The following is a 19,367-nucleotide window of genomic DNA, read 5'->3' as shown; positions in this document are numbered from 1 at the left end:
GTACTGTGCCAGCACCTTGGGCATTACACTTCTCAAAGCCGGGCGACCTTCTGATGCCACTGCAGTAATGTCTAACCTTTATTCAAATATTGCAGAACTTCCCGTTTATTTTGTGCAGCTGTTCTTTGCTGAATAAATACTTTTTCACCACTCAGCTCTTTGCATTGATATTTATCTCTGTGTTCGGCTCTCACATCACCATCAGCTTAGCAGAGGGTGGCAGTACCTTGTATAAATGTCTTCGTTCTTCTTCCTAAGAAAGAAGGACAAAGCCATTTGCACTCCAGTAGGTGTGTTGAATTGGCCCACTGTCCTGTTCTGCTGGTGGACTCCGTTTTCCGTTTCTGTGTTTTATATTTGCCAGAGAGTTCCCCTGACTGCAGATTTCTGGTGTCATTCTGATTAATTATTTTTGCCTGCAACATCTTGAGGGGCAGTTGCGTTGTCTAGGAAGTCATCACAGTCAACACCAACAGCTGTCTGGTGGCCAAGTTCACCATTTCCAGTGGCTCTTAGCATGCTCGGCTCAGGACAATTCCAGATTTCAGACAAAGTTAGTTGAATAATAAAAAAACAAGTATTTTTTCAGTCTATGCACCCAGGGTCTGGAAAAACCACACAACAGCCAGGCTTTCAGTAAACTCTTACAATTCAGTAACTATATAAAGATGCACCTTTTCAGAACACTATGGCCCTCATTACGACCTTGGCGGGCGGCTGATCGGACCGCCGGGCTGTCGCCAATGCAGCTGCACCCCTGCCGCGGCCATTTGGAGATCCCCGCTGGGCCGGCGGGCGGAAACCTGGTTTCCGCCCGCCGGCCCAGCGGGGATCTCGGCCACAACACAGGAGCCAGCTCCAAATGGAGCCGGCAGTGTTGCGGTTGTGCGACGGGTGCAGTTGCACCCGTCGCGCTTTTCACTGCATAGCAGACAGTGAAAAGCTGCACGGGGCCCTGTCAGGGGGCCCGGCGACTCACGTACCGCCAGCCTTTTCCTGGCAGTTCAAACCGCCAGGAAAAGGCTGGCGGTAGGGGGACTCGTAATCCCCTGGGCAGCGCTGCTAGCAGCGCTGCCCTGGCGGATTACTACCGCCGGGGCCATTGTGGCAAGAAACCGCCGGCCCCAGCAGTGCAACTGCAGTGCTTCCGCCGCGGTCATAATGACCTGGGAAGCACCGCCAGCCTGTTGGCGGTGCTTCCGTCATAACAGCCCTGGCGGTCTTGGACCGCCAGGATTGTAATGAACCCCTATATCTCTGTGGCTTTGGGGTCTTCTGCCTCCTCCAAATTCAGCATGCTGTCTCGCCTCCACCTTGGTAACACTCTGTGATTGTACTCTTCCTGAGGGCTCAGTACCTGCTCTGTTACTTTTGGAAGGTTGGCAGCATATACATTTTCCTTATATCTACATAAAGGTAGCACTTATAGGCGCATATTTCAGGTATGGAGGGAGGGTGATTAGCATGCACACTACTGGGGCCTGAGGGAGTGGTCATTGGTGTCTTGAGTCACTTCTGAGAGACACACCAGTTGTAAAGTCAGTCCACCTCTGTACTTGTACAGCACACACGTAGCTAGAAAGCACTGGAGCACCTTGTTATAACAAGCACACTTTAAGAGCCAGTCTAAGGAAATGCCTCATACTTTAAGGCCGGTCTACATAAGACCTCCAGCTCTCTGTATGAGCTTGAGACTTTTCCTGTATTGAGTAAGTGGCACAACCTGCATTAAGGACAAATCTCTGTATTAGACAGCGGTAACAGTCTGTCTGGTAATAACAAACTGTACTACTGGTATTATAAGGGCACATGGAAACAGTTTGTTTATTAAGGACATACAGCGGTCTGTACTGAGGACAGGCCATGCAGTCGCTGTATGAATCAGAGCTGGCACGGTCAGTCCTTTTTATTAGAAACGTGCTATGTATGGTCTGTTTATAGCGGCACAGTCTCTTTTAAGGACATCCCTCGGTTTATTATAGAGCAGACAGGTGGCGCAGTAAAAAGGGCATGTGGACAGCCTTTACATTAAGGACATTGAAGCAAGAGGCACCAGAAAAGTTAATACCAAAAAATAAAATGATGAACAGTGTGTTGAAAGTTTTCAAACACTCACCCCAGTCACAGATCTAATCCAGCGTTATTTTGCTCACCACGTCACCCCAGTTTGGACTCAGCCATATGCAAATCAGTCTTGACCTTGCTCCACATGGCAACAGTCTGGCCCAAACTGCCAAGCCAAGTCCACACTGGACCAGAAAGGAGCATCTTGGGACCGGTTTCGGGGTATTTGCCCTCATTAGCCAGGCTAGTTTTAATCCAGTGGTGCAGCGAGCAAGAGACCCACGTCTGGGCATACCCTTGGCATTACGGTGCACCTAGCAATACCACAAAATAAAATGATGGACGGAGTGTTGAGAAGTTAAGACAGAAGAGAGTGCATGATATTTCTGTCAACCATAGGGAATGAAGAATTGAGGAGAGAAGTGACGATTTCCAATGAGTAGAGACATGCTCCCTGAATTTAAGAAGCTCTTTGATATCCTTCTACTGGTATGCTGTTCTCATTGCTGCTACCACTGGATATTGTCTGTGTGAGCTCTTGCTCTGCAGACTGGAAGACAGTTTGGTCTATGTGACAATAGGCTGGCTGGCCCAGGAGTGGTTTAGGAGACTAGACTGTGCTTTTAAATAGAAGGGTCTTTGTGTAAACTACTGGTCGGGTCCATTTACTTAAAGGCAAGCAAGGCTGCTCGAGGGCAAGGCTAGGATCAGCAGCCGTATAGGATAACATAACCACTCCACCTCCAGATTTCCACTTTCAAGTCAAGAACTAAATGCTGGAAGCTGCCATTATTAAAAAGGTCGGGAGGTGAAGAATAATGATTCGGATGATCAGATTTTTTTATGGCCAGCTACTCTGTCACCAAAGTGACAGATATCCCATCCACCATATTACAACTGCTCATGGGATATCCATCTTGCTTGTGATGTGACTGCTTACCTGTCCGTCAAACTCTAGACCCTAAGTGTTGTATCTCCTTGTCAGTCCTAGCATCACTACTCTGTTCCAGGGCTATTACTGAAGTGTATTCATAAGATATGCATCCCTATCCCTTGCTTTTCTTCTCTCTTTATTTTGTTTTTGGCCTCTTTATTTCAGAGAACTGTCTCTTTCCACTGCAGTTAATGCTTCTTTTCTTTAGGGGTTGGGCGGCAGGTCTTGTGGTGTATTGTTTTTCTTTTGAGGTATGTGTTATGACAGTTTTTCTGTCGCCATTAACAATGTGCTTTGCTTTTCTGCCCCAGGGGCGTAGGTGTGTCTTAAAAGACTGCTGTAAGATCCTTGACAACACTGTGCTTCCACCAGAAACCGTGGTCCCTCCATTCACTGTTTTTTCAGGATGCCCAGGTACGTGACACCCTAAAGCCTTTCTGGTGTGTTTGACTGTGGTATAAAAGGCTACCTCTGTGGGCGCAGAAAACCGCTGTAGGGTCAAAAGAAAGCACAAGACTGAGCCCTTGCAAGGGCATAGCAACAAAAGGCTACTCGTGCAGACATAGAGTACCCCTGAAGGGTTAAAGCAGCACAAGGGAGTGGCCTATGGCAATGGTAAAGCAGCTTAAAGCATGCTCCTAAAGAAGTAACAGTACAAGGGAGTGGCCTATGGCAGTCAGAGAGCAGCTCAAGTTCTGATGGTGCAGACGTAACCCACCCCTGGATGGTTAAATTAGTGCAAGGGAGTGACCTATGGCAATGTAGAGCAGCTCAAGGCCTTCTCCTGCAGACGTAAACCACTCCTGGAGGGTTAAAGCAGTACAGGGTGTGGCCTATGACAATGGTAGAGCAGCTCGAGGCCTGGTCCAGCAGACGTAAACCTCTCCTGGAGGGGTTAAAGCCGTACAAGGGTGTGGTCTGATGCATGGTAGATCAGCTTTAGGCCTCCTGCAGATGTAAACCACTCCTGGAGGGTTAAATCAGTACAGGGGGTAGGAGGGAGTGGTCTGATGCACTGGTAGAGCAGTTCGAGGCCTGCTCCTGCTGACGTAGATCAAGTTCCTAACTCATAAGGGCCACTCGTGCTACAGTGGGAAACAGCGAAGGAAGAGTAGTCCTGCGAGGGAGAGCAGCGGGTGGCTAACCCCGCTGGCCAACGGAAGGGCTGAGTAGTGTGAAGGTTAGCCCTGCGGGGGCTGAGCAGTGTGAAGGTTAGCCCTGCGGGGGCTGAGCACTGTGAAGGTCAGCCCTGCGGGGGCTGAGCACTGTGAAGGTCAGCCCTGCGGGGGCTGAGCACTGTGAAGGTCAGCCCTGCGGGGGCTGAGCACTGTGAAGGTCAGCCCTGCGGGGGCTGAGCACTGTGAAGGTCAGCCCTGCGGGGGCTGAGCACTGTGAAGGTCAGCCCTGCGGGGGCTGTGCACTGTGAAGGTCAGCCCTGCGGGGGCTGTGCACTGTGAAGGTCAGCCCTGCGGGGGCTGTGCACTGTGAAGGTCAGCCCTGCGGGGGCTGTGCACTGTGAAGGTCAGCCCTGCGGGGGCTGAGCAGTGTGAAGGTCAGCCCTGCGGGGGCTGAGCAGTGTGAAGGTCAGCCCTGCGGGGGCTGAGCAGTGTGAAGGTCAGCCCTGCGGGGGCTGAGCAGTGTGAAGGTCAGCCCTGCGGGGGCTGAGCAGTGTGAAGGTCAGCCCTGCGGGGGCTGAGCAGTGTGAAGGTCAGCCCTGCGGGGGCTGAGCAGTGTGAAGGTCAGCCCAGCGGGGGCTGAGCAGTGTGAAGGTCAGCCCAGCGGGGGCTGAGCAGTGTGAAGGTCAGCCCAGCGGGGGCAGAGCAGTGTGAAGGTCAGCCCAGCGGGGGCCGAGCAGTGTGAAGGTCAGCCCTGCGGGGGCCGAGCAGTGTGAAGGTCAGCCCTGCGGGGGCCGAGCAGTGTGAAGGTCAGCCCTGCGGGGGCCGAGCAGTGTGAAGGTCAGCCCTGCGGGGGCCGAGCAGTGTGAAGGTCAGCCCTGCGGGGGCCGAGCAGTGTGAAGGTCAGCCCTGCGGGGGCCGAGCAGTGTGAAGGTCAGCCCTGCGGGGGCCGAGCAGTGTGAAGGTCAGCCCTGCGGGGGCCGAGCAGTGTGAAGGTCAGCCCTGCGGGGGCCGAGCAGTGTGAAGGTTAGCCCTGCGGGGGCTGAGCAGTGTAGACTAGCATCAGCAGAGTAGCAACAAGTGCTGCCCAGGTGTGGGCAGATCAGCACCGGAGCTAGTCATGCAAAGCCTGAGAAGTAATGAGGACCGCCTTGCAGGGGCAGAACAGCAATACGACTAGCCTGGCAGTGACAGAAGAGCAAAAAAGGAGGCACAACAGGTCTAAGGCGCAGCAATTAAATACATTTTTTTCTGCTGTCTAACAGCACTCAGGTGGACCAAGCATAGCACGGGATGTGGATGGTGACAGCGGTGAGATCCCTATTTGGGCATGGTTAACACCCTGTACCCAGTACCAATCCGGAAGAGCGAGAGAAAGTTTGGGATGTGGGAGAAATTATTGCATACCATATTTAATTAATAGTAAATATTGCATACCATGTGCCTGAGATGTTGCTCTTAATATTTAAGTGCTCTGACTATTTGCCCTCTCACCTTGGAATGTCTGTCCTTCTTTCCAGGTCTCTTCACCAGTGAACTCCCTGAGTGCACCCAAGAGCTGATGGTGGATGTTACCAAGAGCTACTACCAGAAGTTTCTTCCCCTCACACAGATTTAGTTGCCTTTGTGACCCTTTAAGATTCAAGAAGAGATTTAATCCAATGAGGCGCACGCATTCCACTTCCTGGTCCAACCTTCACTTTTCCTGACCAGAATGAGCAGCAGGGCAGAACAGATCTTACCCCCACTCCAGACTGATCTGATACATGTGCTCTGCACAGCAGAACTTGCCTGTGGTCCCTGTGCCTCTCCTGAGGGATCCATTGTGGTCCTTGGCCCTGAGCAGTCCAGCCTGTGGAGGGCAGGTGTGGTCCTGGGTCATACTCTGTAAGGTAGCAAGACACTATATCAGGGTTGATAATATCGACTTACAGAAATATTGCATGCATTGTCTCCCACTCCATCATGAAGGGACGTATATATTTACCATTCTTAACTCATCTTCCTCTCTAGGCTTATATGGTGATGATGCCTATTTGATGTAAGCGATATTTTTGCAACTTGTGTAGTATAGCGGTGTTATATCCACTGTACGTCTCCTGATAGTGAAACACCGCACCTCTCTTTCCAACCCCCTTCCCCATCAGGCACAGCTCGTAGACTTCTCACCTTTGTGAACATAAGGAGCGAACAGACAGCGTCATCCTTCTGGAAGAAGAAATATGTCTGCTTCATTGTCCTGCGGTCGTTCTCTTCTAATACACTCACGAACTTAGCTAAAACAATGTATGTCCCTTCCTACCCACCTTATTGTGTTTACATGTTTTATATTTATTACAGTTTCCAGGCAGTCCGAGATGCCGAATTCAGACCTGTTTTGTTTTAATTAAAGTTGGTCCCAGTCATTGTTTGGTTTCCTAACAGCGGGGTTGAGTTGTGGTCCCAGTCATTGTTTGGTTTCCTTACAGCGGGGTTGAGTTGTGGTCCCAGTCATTGTTTGGTTTCCTTACAGCGGCATTGAGTTGTGGTCCCAGTCATTGTTTGGTTTCCTTAAAGCGGGGTTGAGTTGTGGTATACACCTGCTCTAGTCTGTTCAGTCGCTCTGTGTAACACGTCTTCGCTGTTTGTTCTCAATGACAACCTTGGGTGAATGTTACGTAGGTGTGCTGCATCCCTCGAGCCAGCAGAAGGCAAATTGGAAAAAGAGCAGCATTGATCTGAATCTGGTGCCCACACTAAGCTTAAACCCTCTTTCCCTCTGGACCTCTGAAGGTGGGGACGTGGGGGGGGAGGGGAAGGGAGTCTGTCCAGCGACTGACTGAATTACTTTATCATTAGTCTGTCAGATTATCCATCCTGAACTTCAGAAAAGAGCCAACAGATGCTGCTCCCATCGCTGCCACTTCTGAACATGTTACTTCAGGGCACCAGATATAAATCTGACCAAGTATTTAATTAAAGCAATTTTACATCCTTGTCTATTGTATTTGCTTCCCTATAGTTTAGGTATTGAACCCCTTCGATATTATGTAACGAGAACAAACACACAGTCTTTGGGTCTTGGACTACACTATATCCTCATCTCTCAACTGTCTTGGGCTGAGATTGCTTGGAGTTTCCTGTTCTCAGGGTCTCACCAGTTTTGTCCTTGCAGAGCTAGCCCAGCATGTGCCAACAGTAGCCAGATGCTGCAGTCGTAGGTTGCTCTGATCGCCACAACATCTAATTTACATTGTTTGTGCAAATGAAGACGAGAAATCTAATTAGAGGGTGGGTTTTCCAGTCTCACATAGACCTTCAGTTCCACTGCAGTGCATTATGGTAGAGGCAATTCGGTTTACTTACAGTTCAGTCACAGCCGAAGTTTTAACTTACTCATATTTCAGTTTTTTCCACTCTACTACTTGCTCAATGAATACTGCAGATCTCTAGACACACTGTTCTTGATGTTTGCCATTCATCAGAAAAGAGTATTCATTCTATTCTTGGGGTATCTGCTGCAGTCAGATATCACGGAAAGTGTATCTCCATCCCCACCACTGGCATCCAGCAGCTGTGGCAAAGCCTGTGACGGACTCTTTTGTCATAGAGCAGCAGTACTTGGGCGAACTTGTACATTGCCTCTTCCAATGAAAGAGCCATATCCCTCGATGAAGGGAACGCTGCATACAGCAAGACTCAGAGTTAAAACACCCCAGTGGTTGTATCTTGGCCACTAAATACCCTGATGTGGATGTGGGATTATTTTTACAAGCTCTTGTGCCTGTCACTGCTATTGAAATATATATTTGGTCAGCTGTAATTTGTATCTGTTTTTTCCATTAAATAATGGATACATGTATTTATCTGTACCCCCAGTGCAGCTGACAATACAGCTGAATACATGTTTACGTTAAGTGCTGTTGTATGTCACACGCTGCTATAAACTACAGGAAGGACCCATACACCACGTATGTGGAACCTGGGTCGATAAGTCGAGCACAGAGTGGTCCTGTGGGTTTCTTAAAGTTAAGCAAAATGTAACCACCTTTTGTCCTCATTGGCTACTAGGTGTAATAGTAAACCAATCAGTGTACCAGAGGGCCACTGTTAGTGTTATTTTAACATCATAATACTGCAAGTCGTACACTCTAGTGCAGATAGTGCAGTGTGATAAAGTGCCCCGTCTGTGAAATATGTACAGGACAGTAATGCTACTATGGTACCTCCACTAGACAATTCACCCAAACAGTGTCCTCATAGCCGCCGTTCCTCGCTCTATGAGCCTCTCCATCTCAATTTTGAGGGGTTTGTTTCAGAAAAAATAGTGTTTCCCAGTCAGAAGAAAAGAAAAGCTCACTTAGCATCAGGATCATCCTCTCTCACACTTCTCCGATAGTTATAGCCAATGTACTATGTCCATTCTGATTCCATAGTGACAGGGGGTGCAGAGTCACTACCTACAGCTCTGGTTCCAGGGCTAAACGAATAACTGGGCAATGCTTGACTTGACTGTATGGGGGATGCTAATGACTGCACCACCCTAGGCAGTAAAGACCTCTCCAACTTAGAACACGTCTGCGTATTGTGCTGTTATAGTCCGAGCTGAAGCACAATACAAAGTCCACTGAACGCTGAGGGGGATGATTACCTCTTAGAAAGTTTTTTAAAATTTTAATATTGAGTGAAGCGCACAGTTCTTGCTCATGTCACAAATAACTCAAAAAAGCTCTTCAGAGAACTGTGCCGTAGGAGCAGAAAAAATTCAAACGAGCGCCTCAAACCCCATTTTCATTTGTGGTCTGCATAGCCATGAGAAGGGCCCTCATACAAGGCGCAGTGGACCCATTACCCCCTGGCAAAGGAACTTTGATTCTGCAGGAAAGTGCATGGCGCTTGGTGCCATTAGGCAGTGGCATATTGCCCGTGCAATGACCCTTGGATGCATACACAGGCAAAACTATGTTGCTCCTCAAACATCAATAGTAAGATGGCTTTTTGGTGGACACAAAGCAGAGCAGCACCTAAAGCCAGGACCAGCACTCCAAGGCAACTGTACCAGTCACAGCAGTCTTTTCAAGGAAGCTAGCAGTCGTCTAGTCAGGGACAATACTTCTGAGTGGCTTTCTTTAGCTGTGGCCGTTCCAATCGAGAGATGCGCAAGGAAGAGGCACCCCTGCCACCAAACAACGACCTTCCCCTCAACACTCCTGCTCACCCACCATATGTCTGAGAAAGGTGAGGTTATACCCTCCACGAATGATAGGCTCTATGACCTTGGATCAGTAGACGCTCCGCACCATTGCCCACGGTTATCGTTTGGAATTTCACATCACCCATACAAATCAACAGCCCCATTTCCACAAAATCAATGAGTCAATGCAAACTCTTGTTAGAGGTGCTTTTTAAGGGCACAGTGGAAATAGTAGCACTACACCCACATTTACAAGGGACATACTCTTGGTACTTATTAATCCTCAAAAAGGATGACATTTTGCACCGAATCTTGCATAGAAATGAGAGAACTCGGCTTCTACCTTACATCCGACCATATTATCAAAATGACAGCTGTTCAGAAGTCATACCTCCTTCTGGCATCCTGGGGATTATATGGTGACACCGTATCTCAAGCTGTAATTGTGATGCGTTTAACCCTACATTCAAGGAGCATTCATGCATTCCCAGCCCGTGATGACATTCCGGTAAAGGCGATAAGTTAAGAACATTGCCTTGCCCCCACTCAGCAGATCATTCTATTCCTCAATTAACTAGACTTCAAAATCAATGTCAAAAAGTCAGATCTTTGTCCTGACCAGACTCGGGCATTTCTGGGAGCCAAATTCAATGCAGTGATACAGAAAGCTTACCCCATTGACAAGAGAGCAATGGCACTGCAGTGGCTGCTTCCCTTTTACCAATGCCCCGTCTTCTGATGATGATAACAGTAATGAACCTGTTGTGAATGATGGAGTCTAGAATTGCTCTAGTCCCAATTGCATAGTTAACACATGCATCCTCAGTCGAAATGTTTGCCAGACAGGGATCACAGGTGACTGGGGTTTCAGAGGACCTAATGCTGGTGGAGCCACTTTTCCAGCAAAACACTTGCTAAACAAGGACTAATTGTGGCCTGGTAGATCATTTCTTGACCGACAGTTGCAGGTGACGATCATCACACGCACACATCCTTTATAAGTTGGGGAACTCACACGGGTGACCTCACACTTCAGGGTCAGTGGTCCCAGCATTAGTGCCTCTTTCACATCAGTGTGCAGGAGCTCATGGTGGTGTACTTAGTTTTCCAAGTCAGAATCTCCAACAAAGTGGTCCTGAGCTGAGTTGACAATATGACCACCATGTATTACATACAAAAACAGGAGTGCACTGTTCTCCACAGTTGTTCAAGCTGCGCCAACCAGTGTGGTTTGGGCGCTCAACAAATGCACTTGTTAGCAGAGCATCTCCCAGGAGTGAAACATGACTTTGCCAATCTCTGTAAAAGGCACCAGCAGGCTCCTGAATGGGGGATCCACTCCCAATATCTCAACCAATATTGAAGTGCTGGCGAACCGCAACAGTGGCTCTTTTGCCACCCACAGAAACAAAAATGACTACATTTGGGGCATGACCAGGAGCGCAATGCTGTAGGCAGCTTCTCCGTGCGGCTCTGGCACCCTGTGGAGGCCTTGAGGGCTTTAAATCCAGTCCCCCGGAATGGTCTACCAGAGTGTGGTGGTGGTGTTGCACAGTGCAAGTGAGGAAGCGTAGCTGGTTGGAGCGCACACCGATATGATGTGGAGCGGACGAGGCTTCCCCTTGAAGACGGTGTGGCCCAAGATGGTGATTGTCTGGGAGTGCAGAACGGCTCCCCCATGACAGCCACTTACACAGCTCCTGAAGGGCGCTCCGAGGCCAACAGGCCTCCACAGACTGTTGAGCGCGGCCCTTTGATCTGTAGAGCGGTGGCCCTGGGGCAGTAAAATACCCTCCGACGTATCTGGGAAAAGTAGAGCAGTCAACATGGCGCTGCTCGGCAGTGAGAAGCCCTGCGCCAGCCAGAGATTGGGCACGGTACCGGGGCGCAACGTGGACGGCCTATAGTATGAATAGACGGTCCCGGAGGCTGAACTTGGCCATTGCTTATCTCCCTGGTACATCCCTGAGCAATCGGTGAGGCCAGAAGGCACTGGGGACAGTGGAAGGATAGATAATAACAGACAGCTGCCTGTACCAAGGACTAGAAGCAAAGCTGACTGACAACCCTTAACATCTAGGGAAGGACATATTGCACAGCTGGTCGGGGGGGGGGGAAGGGGACCTAGCTCCAATCCCCATTTTGCTTATCTTCCCCTACCCAAAAAGCACATAGGACGTGAAAGGAGAGCCCGGGGAGCAGCTTAGGTGTACAGCGGGGGAGGACCCATGCAGATCTAGAAAGTTGAAAGAAGGGCTGCCTGCACCAGGCCTTGTGTGGAACTCATTATCCGTCAGCTAAAGCAGTGGGGAGAGCTGACAAATGTGACCTCACTGTGTTAACTGCGAGGGAGCTGATTCCACTGATTTGAAGGAAATGTTAGGACACAGGAGTACTTTCCGTCACTTGCCTCCGGGTCCTGGAACTGTGCCACCTGGGTTGGACTACGGGAAGCGCACTGTGACTGTGATGGGGAAACTTCGCTTGCTCAAAGGTAGTGTGTCAGACACTCAAACGGTCAAAGTGGGGACTGACCAAATGGCGACAGGGGGAGGGACAAACCCCTTAGCCATGCACACAACCATCTTGGAGGCCATAGGGGCCACAAAGGTTTCACTGGAAGAGCAGATTGCTGCAGCGTGAATCAGATTGGTCTCCTATGTGACGATCACAAATAACTGGCAGACTGTGTCAAAGGCGTGGAGGACCAACTGGCCACCACCCTGCCTATCATCAGGGAGCTTAAGCAAAAATACTCCGTATTGACGAACGAGGTGCAGGCATTAACTAGCAGGCTGGAAAACGCACAGGGCAGATCTCGTCGACACAACATCAGCTTGGTGGGTGTCCCGGAGAAAGCAGAGGGGCCCAATGTGGCGGTATTTGTGAAGTAATGGTTAGAAAAGACAATCTTACAAGATCACCCTTCAAACTTCTATTCAGTGAAGCAGGCGCAGGATCCCAGAACGCTCTCTGCCCCCAGGAGCATCCCCACACCCAATTATAGCCTGCCTGAGGAACTTCAGAGACAGGGACGTCATCTTATAGGTGGCAAGGACACATGGTCACCGGCGGCGTATGCAAGGCCAAGAGGTGAACATATATCTGGTCTAAACGAGTCTGGTCCAGCGGCAGGGAGGCGCATTTGTACCGGTTAAATGGGTGCTATGCCACCTAAACCTCAAATATGCACTCATCTATCCAGCCAAACTGCAAATAGTTTTGGGGGATAAAGCACACTTCATGTCAACAGCACAGGAGACTTGGTCATTGCTAGAACAGAAGGTTCTGCGTTCAAACCCCTCCTCCCCCACTCCCCTCTCCAGACTAAAAAAGACTGAATGGAGGAGGGTGTCCTCCAGGAGCCGGAGGGCTGGGCGTGGTGTGATCTTGCCAACAAAAGAACAAATAAAGGCCACCTACGATTAAACGGTAATAGAAGTTAAAAACTGCAGGGACATTCTCAGCAACAATAAGTGGAGGGTGCTGGTGTCGGAGGAGAAAGGCAGTGGCTTAGAACGGTCAGAAACGGACCAGGACACAGAAGGTGAAAATTTGCCAGTGGTGACACGCATGACAGTGTAAAATTTGGGCTGAGGGGGAAGATCGGCCTCACTTTCTGTGGGTCGAATGTACTTTGGTCTATAGTGAGACTGGAACAAGCCTCAGGACCTTGCCAGGTGTGGGAGGGAGACAATGGAGAAGTTTTTCCATTGTTTTTTTTTTTTTTTTTTTTCCAGAAACCTAGGGACAAAAGATGGAGACCTAGAGGCTGCTGCAAAGGTTGGGCCTCCGGTCACACCCCAGTTTTAGCTACGAGGCATGTTGTTACATTGTCATTGTTTGAGAACCAGACATACCATGAATGGGGGGGTTAGTTTCAGGACCACAGCATGGTAAGGTAGGGTGGAGGGCAGTTTTGGGGAATGTTTGTTGTGGTGGGATACCAAAAGACATGAGGGAATACGGCCCACACACAATCAGAGATGGGACACACAGGCAGGAGCAGGGATTTGCAACCACCTTGACTTAAGTCCATGACATGACGCTGTTAACGTGGAATGTAAATGGACTGGGAAGTAAGGTAAAGCGGGGACGGGACACTGAGGCTTTAAGCAGGCATAAAACACACATAGTATTACTACAAGAAACACATCTTGTTGGGGAGTAGATTAACAGCATGGAAAGGGGTAAATACAAATTGGCCTGTTACACACAGATCAGCTCAGGATCCAGGAGGTTGCTCATTGTTCTTAGGAAATCTCTGCCTTTCCATGTGACCTGCACGTGGACTGATGCCAGAGGGTGCTATGTGGAGCTATTAGGGGAACTAGATGGCAAACATGTTCTACTGATTATTGTATATGCCCCACCTAGCTTACCCACTGATACACTCCATACATGTCAGCAAGGTTATTTTAGAAGCTCCACTGGCCCTTATCATAGTGGGAGGGGATTTTAATCTTGCACTTGATGCCTGACTAGACAGGATGAGTAAAAGAGTGTGAAGCGAACCAAGGGAAATTGGAAGAGGCAACGAGGGTGTGTGATGTCTGGAGAGCACTTCACAGATACAAGAGGTGCTACTCGTATTACTCGAATATGCATGACATGCACTCTAGGCCTGACTACTTCCCCACTCCTGGTAGTTCCCTGCATAGGTTTCCAGTGGCAGAGTACTTGGCCAGGGGGGTAAGTGATCACTCACTGTTGCGAATAACTCTGACTACAGGCCGGCGGTAGAAGAGGGGCCTGGAGCCTGTTCAACATCAGGAAGTCCAACGACTAGATAAGGCCACTGAAATTTATTATAAGGAAAACAAGGGAACGGTACAGAGCCCAGTCACAGTGTGGGAAGCAAATAAAGCACCCATAAAGAGGGTGATCATTACAGGGGAAATAGGTGACAGAAGGGATAAACAATGGAGGATGACTGACTTGGAAGGGGAACTGACGCAGCTGGAGGGGGATTATGCGGCCTCTCCCACCCTCATTTGAAAACTGCACTAGACTTAATGAAGACTGAGTATATGACAGTGGCTAGCCATGAGGTGAAATCAATTCTTCTGGTGAAACAGAAACGTAAATATGAAGCCAGAAACAAAATCGGCAAATTGCTGCCATGGCTATGTAGTAAGGAAAGGGAAGGTATGTTTGTGCGTGAACTTCAGGGGCCATCTGGTGAAGTGAGGGATAGCTTGCCCATAGCGGAGACCTTTGAAGGTTACTTGGAAGCGTTTTACAGCACAAAGTTGCAGGCTACTAGAGAGGAGAGTATAGACTTTGTCAAAGACTGTCCCGTCGACGCCCCCACAACAAGAGAAAAATTTAGAAGTGGATATCTCAGTGGAGGAGGTATCTAAGGCAATAAGACTGATGGAGGCAGCAAAGTTGCTCAGCTCAAATAGTCTGCCGATAGAATTGCTTTGGAAGCTGTCCAGAAAAACAGTGGCACTTCTCCATGCTGCCTACAAGGCTGCATTTCAGGCGAAAGCTGCCGGAGGAAATGTGGATGGCAAAGGTCGTTTTGACCCTAAGGTGGGGAAACCATGCAATGAGTGGGAATTCTACCAGCTGATCTCTCTACCTAATACTGATGTTAACATCCTGTTAAAGGCAATTGCAGTGAGGTTATGGGGAGTGATTGTGGATTTAGTACACCTAGACAAAGCAGGGTTCATGCCAGGACAGTCAACCAGGCTGAACCTGAGGAGGCTGCATAACAATGTCGCAGGAGTGGAATCTCCAAACGAGAAATGTATTATTGTCTCACTCGACACCAGTAAGGCCTTTGACTCTGTGGAATGGCCATACTCTTAGAAGTCCTGGCCAGAATGGGCTTTGGTCCCAAGTACATCAAGTGGGTTAGACTGCTATATGATAGACCAAAAGCTAAGATGAAAGTGAATGGACACACATCCTGGGAATTTCAGGTGCAGAGGGGCATGAGAAAGGGATGCCCACTGTCGCCAATGATATTTGCATTAGTGATAGAAGCCCCGGCTGTGTGGGTGTACATTGATGCACAAGTCTGGGGTGGCCGGGCATCACAGGGTGGGAAGAGCTCATATCTCTATATGCAGAATGTTAGAAATTGTGTCTCTCGTTGGCAGGGGTATGAACCTTGTCCAAGTGGGGACCACAAACCTATTCAAGGTAAGTTACAGCACAACCTAAATTATTCTGTACTCACCCTCCGGTCTGGTAGCTTAGCAAAGAGCAGGCAGGCTTAACTTAGAAGGCAATGTGTAAAGTATGTGTGCAATAACTCATAAGGTAACAGTGAAATGAGACCGAAATGACAAAAATCCAATATGCACAAGTAAAGATATCACTTTTTAAAGGTTTAAATGAGTCTTAATCCACAAGAATCAGCGGTTGTATCCTTTTAACACACAGTACCTGGGATGCATCAAAAATAATGACGCAGAGGGCCAAGAGGAGTAAATGTGTCGGAAAGTAAAGCAATGTGTTGGTTTTTACAGCGTGGCAAAGGCAATGCGCTGATTTCCAGGAGTGCAGCCTTGGTTTCTTACTGCAGTGCAGGGATATTTTGACGCCCAGGGACAAGGCGTGGAAAATCCAGAACGCGCTGGTAGGATGGAGCCGTTGCTGCGTCGATCCGGTTGGTGATGTGGTGATTTTTCAGCCTCAAGGCAGGCGCTGTGTCAGTTTTTGCAGACGTTGCGTTGATTTTCCTGACATGCTGGGTTTTCTCTCTTTGGTGAATCTTTGATGGCCCTGAGACTTAAGAACAGGAGGCAAGCTCAGTCCAAGCCCTTGAAGAGCACTTGTGGGGGAAGGCAGAGTCCTTCCAGCAGCGTCAGGGGCCAGCAGGCAGCAGGGCAACAAGCAGGAGAGCAGTCCTTCAGGCAAAGCAGTCCAGATGAGTCCTTTGCGCAGCACGGCAGTCCCCCTAACAGAGTCCAATTGTAGGTCCAGAAGTGGGGTCACTGACCCAGTATATATATATATATATACACACACAAATGAGCCTCTGAAGTGGAGGAAACATCAAAGAGCGGTTTTGAAGTGGACAAGTTCCCCTTTCAACCCAGCCCTGTCTGCCAGGAGATCGGTGGAGGGGAGGTGATCAGACCATTGTGTGAGGTCAGGCCACTAGCCTTGGAAGTTTAAGTGAGAGTCCCTCCACACTTCCTGCCCAGGAAGACCCATCAATATGCAGATTAATGGCTGTCTGGGTTGAATGCACAAGAGGAGCTGTGAACCAGACCAGACGTGGATTGGAGACCTGCAGAAAGGCACAGAGAGCTGTGAGGGCAGACAAATGCCTACTTTCTAAAAGTGGCATTTCTGAAATAGTAATGTAAAATCCAGCTTCACCAGTAAGCAGGATTTCTCCCTACCATTCCAGCCATACCAAGTATGACAAGGCTACTCCTCTCAGATCAGAAATTACCACTTAACAGTATATAAGGGAATTTCTAATGATGGCCTATGAGAGGAGCAAGCTTCACAGTAGTGAAAAACGACTTTGGGTGTTTTTCACTAAAAAGACATGTAAAACATGTATGTCAGTGCATATCCAGCCTTTTACTTACCCAGCACCCTGCCCTATGGGTTACCTAGTGCCTACCTAAGCTGTGACTTATATGTAATAAAAGGGGAATTTAAGCCTTGGCAAGTAATTTTAAATGGCGGGTCAAACTGACAGTGAAACTGCACACACAGGCCTTGCAATGTCAGACCAGAGACATGGTTTAGGGGCTACTGTTGTGGGTGGCACAATCAGTGCTGCAAGCCCACTAGTAGCATTTAAGTAAGATGTCCTGGGTACATCTAATGCACTTTACTGGGTACTTATAGGTAAGTTAAATATGCCAATTAAGTATGAGCCAATGTTACCATGGTTAGAAGAGGGAGCACAAGCATGTTAGCACTGGTTAGCAGTGGGAAAGTGCGCAGAGTCCTAAAACCAGCAAAAACAAGATCTGAAAAATGGAGGGAGGCAGGCACAAAATTGGGGAAGACCACCCTAAAGCTGTCAGGTGTAACACAGAAGATAATCTGCTGGATTTATTGACACTGGAAAGGACATTGGCCAGACTATGGAACACCTTTTTTTTAATCTTTGGAGAATTTACCGGTTTCGCCATAAATTGAGAGAAGTCTCTGCTGTTCCCATTAGACCCCGGACCCAGGATTGGGAACTACCCCTACCGCTCAAAACAGAAATTTAAATACCTAGGGATTTGAAAAACGCATGACCCTAATACACACTATGAAGCGAATCTGGCGCCCATGCTCCAGAGCCTAGAATGGGATGTCAAACATAGGCATAGGTTGCCCCTATTATTGATGAAAAGGGCTTCACTGTTCAAGATGGTGGCCCCTCCCAGACTGCTGTACGTCCTCCAGAATAGCCTATATAGGATCTCGGATGCGTGTTTGCAAAAATATACGTCCTAAAACGCACACTCCTTTGGGCAGGGGAACAACCCGTCATTGGGCCTACGTGGATTGGGAGGATCCTACATTTCGACAGGCTGGAATAGGTATGGGCAGATGGAGCTACCTGCATGCCTTTTACGGGGGAGCATTGGCCCATGCGGCGGGCACTGCCTCTAAGATATTAATAGATATTTGGAAGAGATTGACTAGGGAGGCTAGTTGGGGCACTAGACTACCTCAGAGAATGCCACTGTGTCAAGGGACTAGATTGAGGGGGGTAGCAGCATTGACAGGATTTCCGGGATGGGACAACATTGGACTGTCCATAGTGGCAGACATCTGGGATGCCAATGGGATGGTGCCATTTGACTATTTGACAATGGAAAATCAGATGCCAGAGTCGCAATGGTTACGCTATTGCCAGTTGCGCCATGCCCTTAGGGAATGCATCTCGCTAGAGTAGGAAGACTCTCCACTGGAAGGGAGACTGCTTGATGGGAATGTGACTAGCAAACTTATTTTGTTGACATATGGCACCATAATGCGGAACTCAGAAGACCCCCTGCTAAGACTGTGGGAAAAGTGGGTAGAGGATGAAGACTGGCATACAGCATTTGGCTTCCCCCGCAGAGGTGGTAATAAAGACTAGTTTTCGCCTGATTCAACTCAAAATGTTGCACTGCACATATTACGTGAGACCCTTACTGCACAAAATTGGCAGGGCTCACTGACTGTCTTAGGGGATGCGAGATTGAAGCCACACTATTGCACTGCCCCTGCTGTCGGGCCTTTTGGGAAGTGGTACGGAGCTCATTGGAGGAGGCCATTGGGTTACCTTTGGATTTGCAGCTCAAACTGGCGATACTGGACATAGGGGGTCGCAGATATGTCATGATACCAGAAACTTCTAGTGAATCTGGGCTGTATTGTAGGAAAGAGAGATATCACTCCGAAATCGGGTAGTGAGGTTTCCTAAACTGGGAAGTAGGCACGGACCACTGTAAGATTATGGGTCAGGAGGTATTTAAGCGGCCAGGATGGCAAGAGAAGTTCAAAAAAATCCATGGCAAATCGAGCCAGGGAACCACATGAATGGCACAAATAGCGCCAGCGGATGTGACTCAATCAGACTGTGGGGAGGATGTCATGGAGTGGCTGAAAGGAACACTGCTTGCATGCACATATGTTTATGTTTCTGTACTTTAGGTCCTCTACTGGATGTTGGGCGTGTGTGGTCGGGGGGAGGGATTGGGGAATTGGGGTGAGAATCAACACATAGTTACTGTATAGCTGTTTTGTTGTGTAAAAAATCAATAAACTTTCACTCAAGGTCCCCACACCCACGGTGACTGAGCAATACCCTGTTGATAAACTGATCATTGGTTTTGCTTATGTTTACCCCCTGCTGCAACGGATTCCTTAGGGAGTGTGAAAAATGCACAGGGTTCCAATGACACTGATTCTTATTGTCTTGATGTGAGCACAGCAGCGGTGGTACTCTCTCCTATTAAAGATGTTTATTCACCCACATGGAATGTGCAGCTGCACTCATACGTGCTCAATCGGTGTTAAGATCACTTAGTGCACCCCATCCTCAAGATGCTGAACTTTGCGGTTTGGCACTTGAGTTCTTCGAATTTGGGTGTTTTGCAGCTCCTTGTAGATTGCA

General features: G+C 48.7%; 1 protein-coding gene across 1 annotated transcript in view; it reads left to right on the top strand.

The window, feature by feature from the left end:
* DCTN5 (dynactin subunit 5) overlaps positions 1-7,090 on the top strand; it is a 42,356-nt gene extending 35,266 nt beyond the window's left edge. Inside the window, exons 5-6 of the mRNA XM_069209684.1 lie at positions 3,310-3,412; positions 5,634-7,090. Coding sequence (XP_069065785.1) covers positions 3,310-3,412; positions 5,634-5,731 — 201 coding nt within the window. The 3' untranslated portion in view covers positions 5,732-7,090. The remainder of the gene's footprint in view (positions 1-3,309; positions 3,413-5,633) is intronic.
* The last annotated feature ends 12,277 nt before the right edge of the window (positions 7,091-19,367 follow it).

The sequence above is a fragment of the Pleurodeles waltl genome, chromosome 10 (genome assembly GCF_031143425.1).
Source record: "Pleurodeles waltl isolate 20211129_DDA chromosome 10, aPleWal1.hap1.20221129, whole genome shotgun sequence".
NCBI lineage: Eukaryota > Metazoa > Chordata > Amphibia > Caudata > Salamandridae > Pleurodeles > Pleurodeles waltl.
The sequence above is the reverse complement of the archived record's forward strand: the minus strand, read 5'-3'. Positions and strand labels throughout refer to the sequence as shown.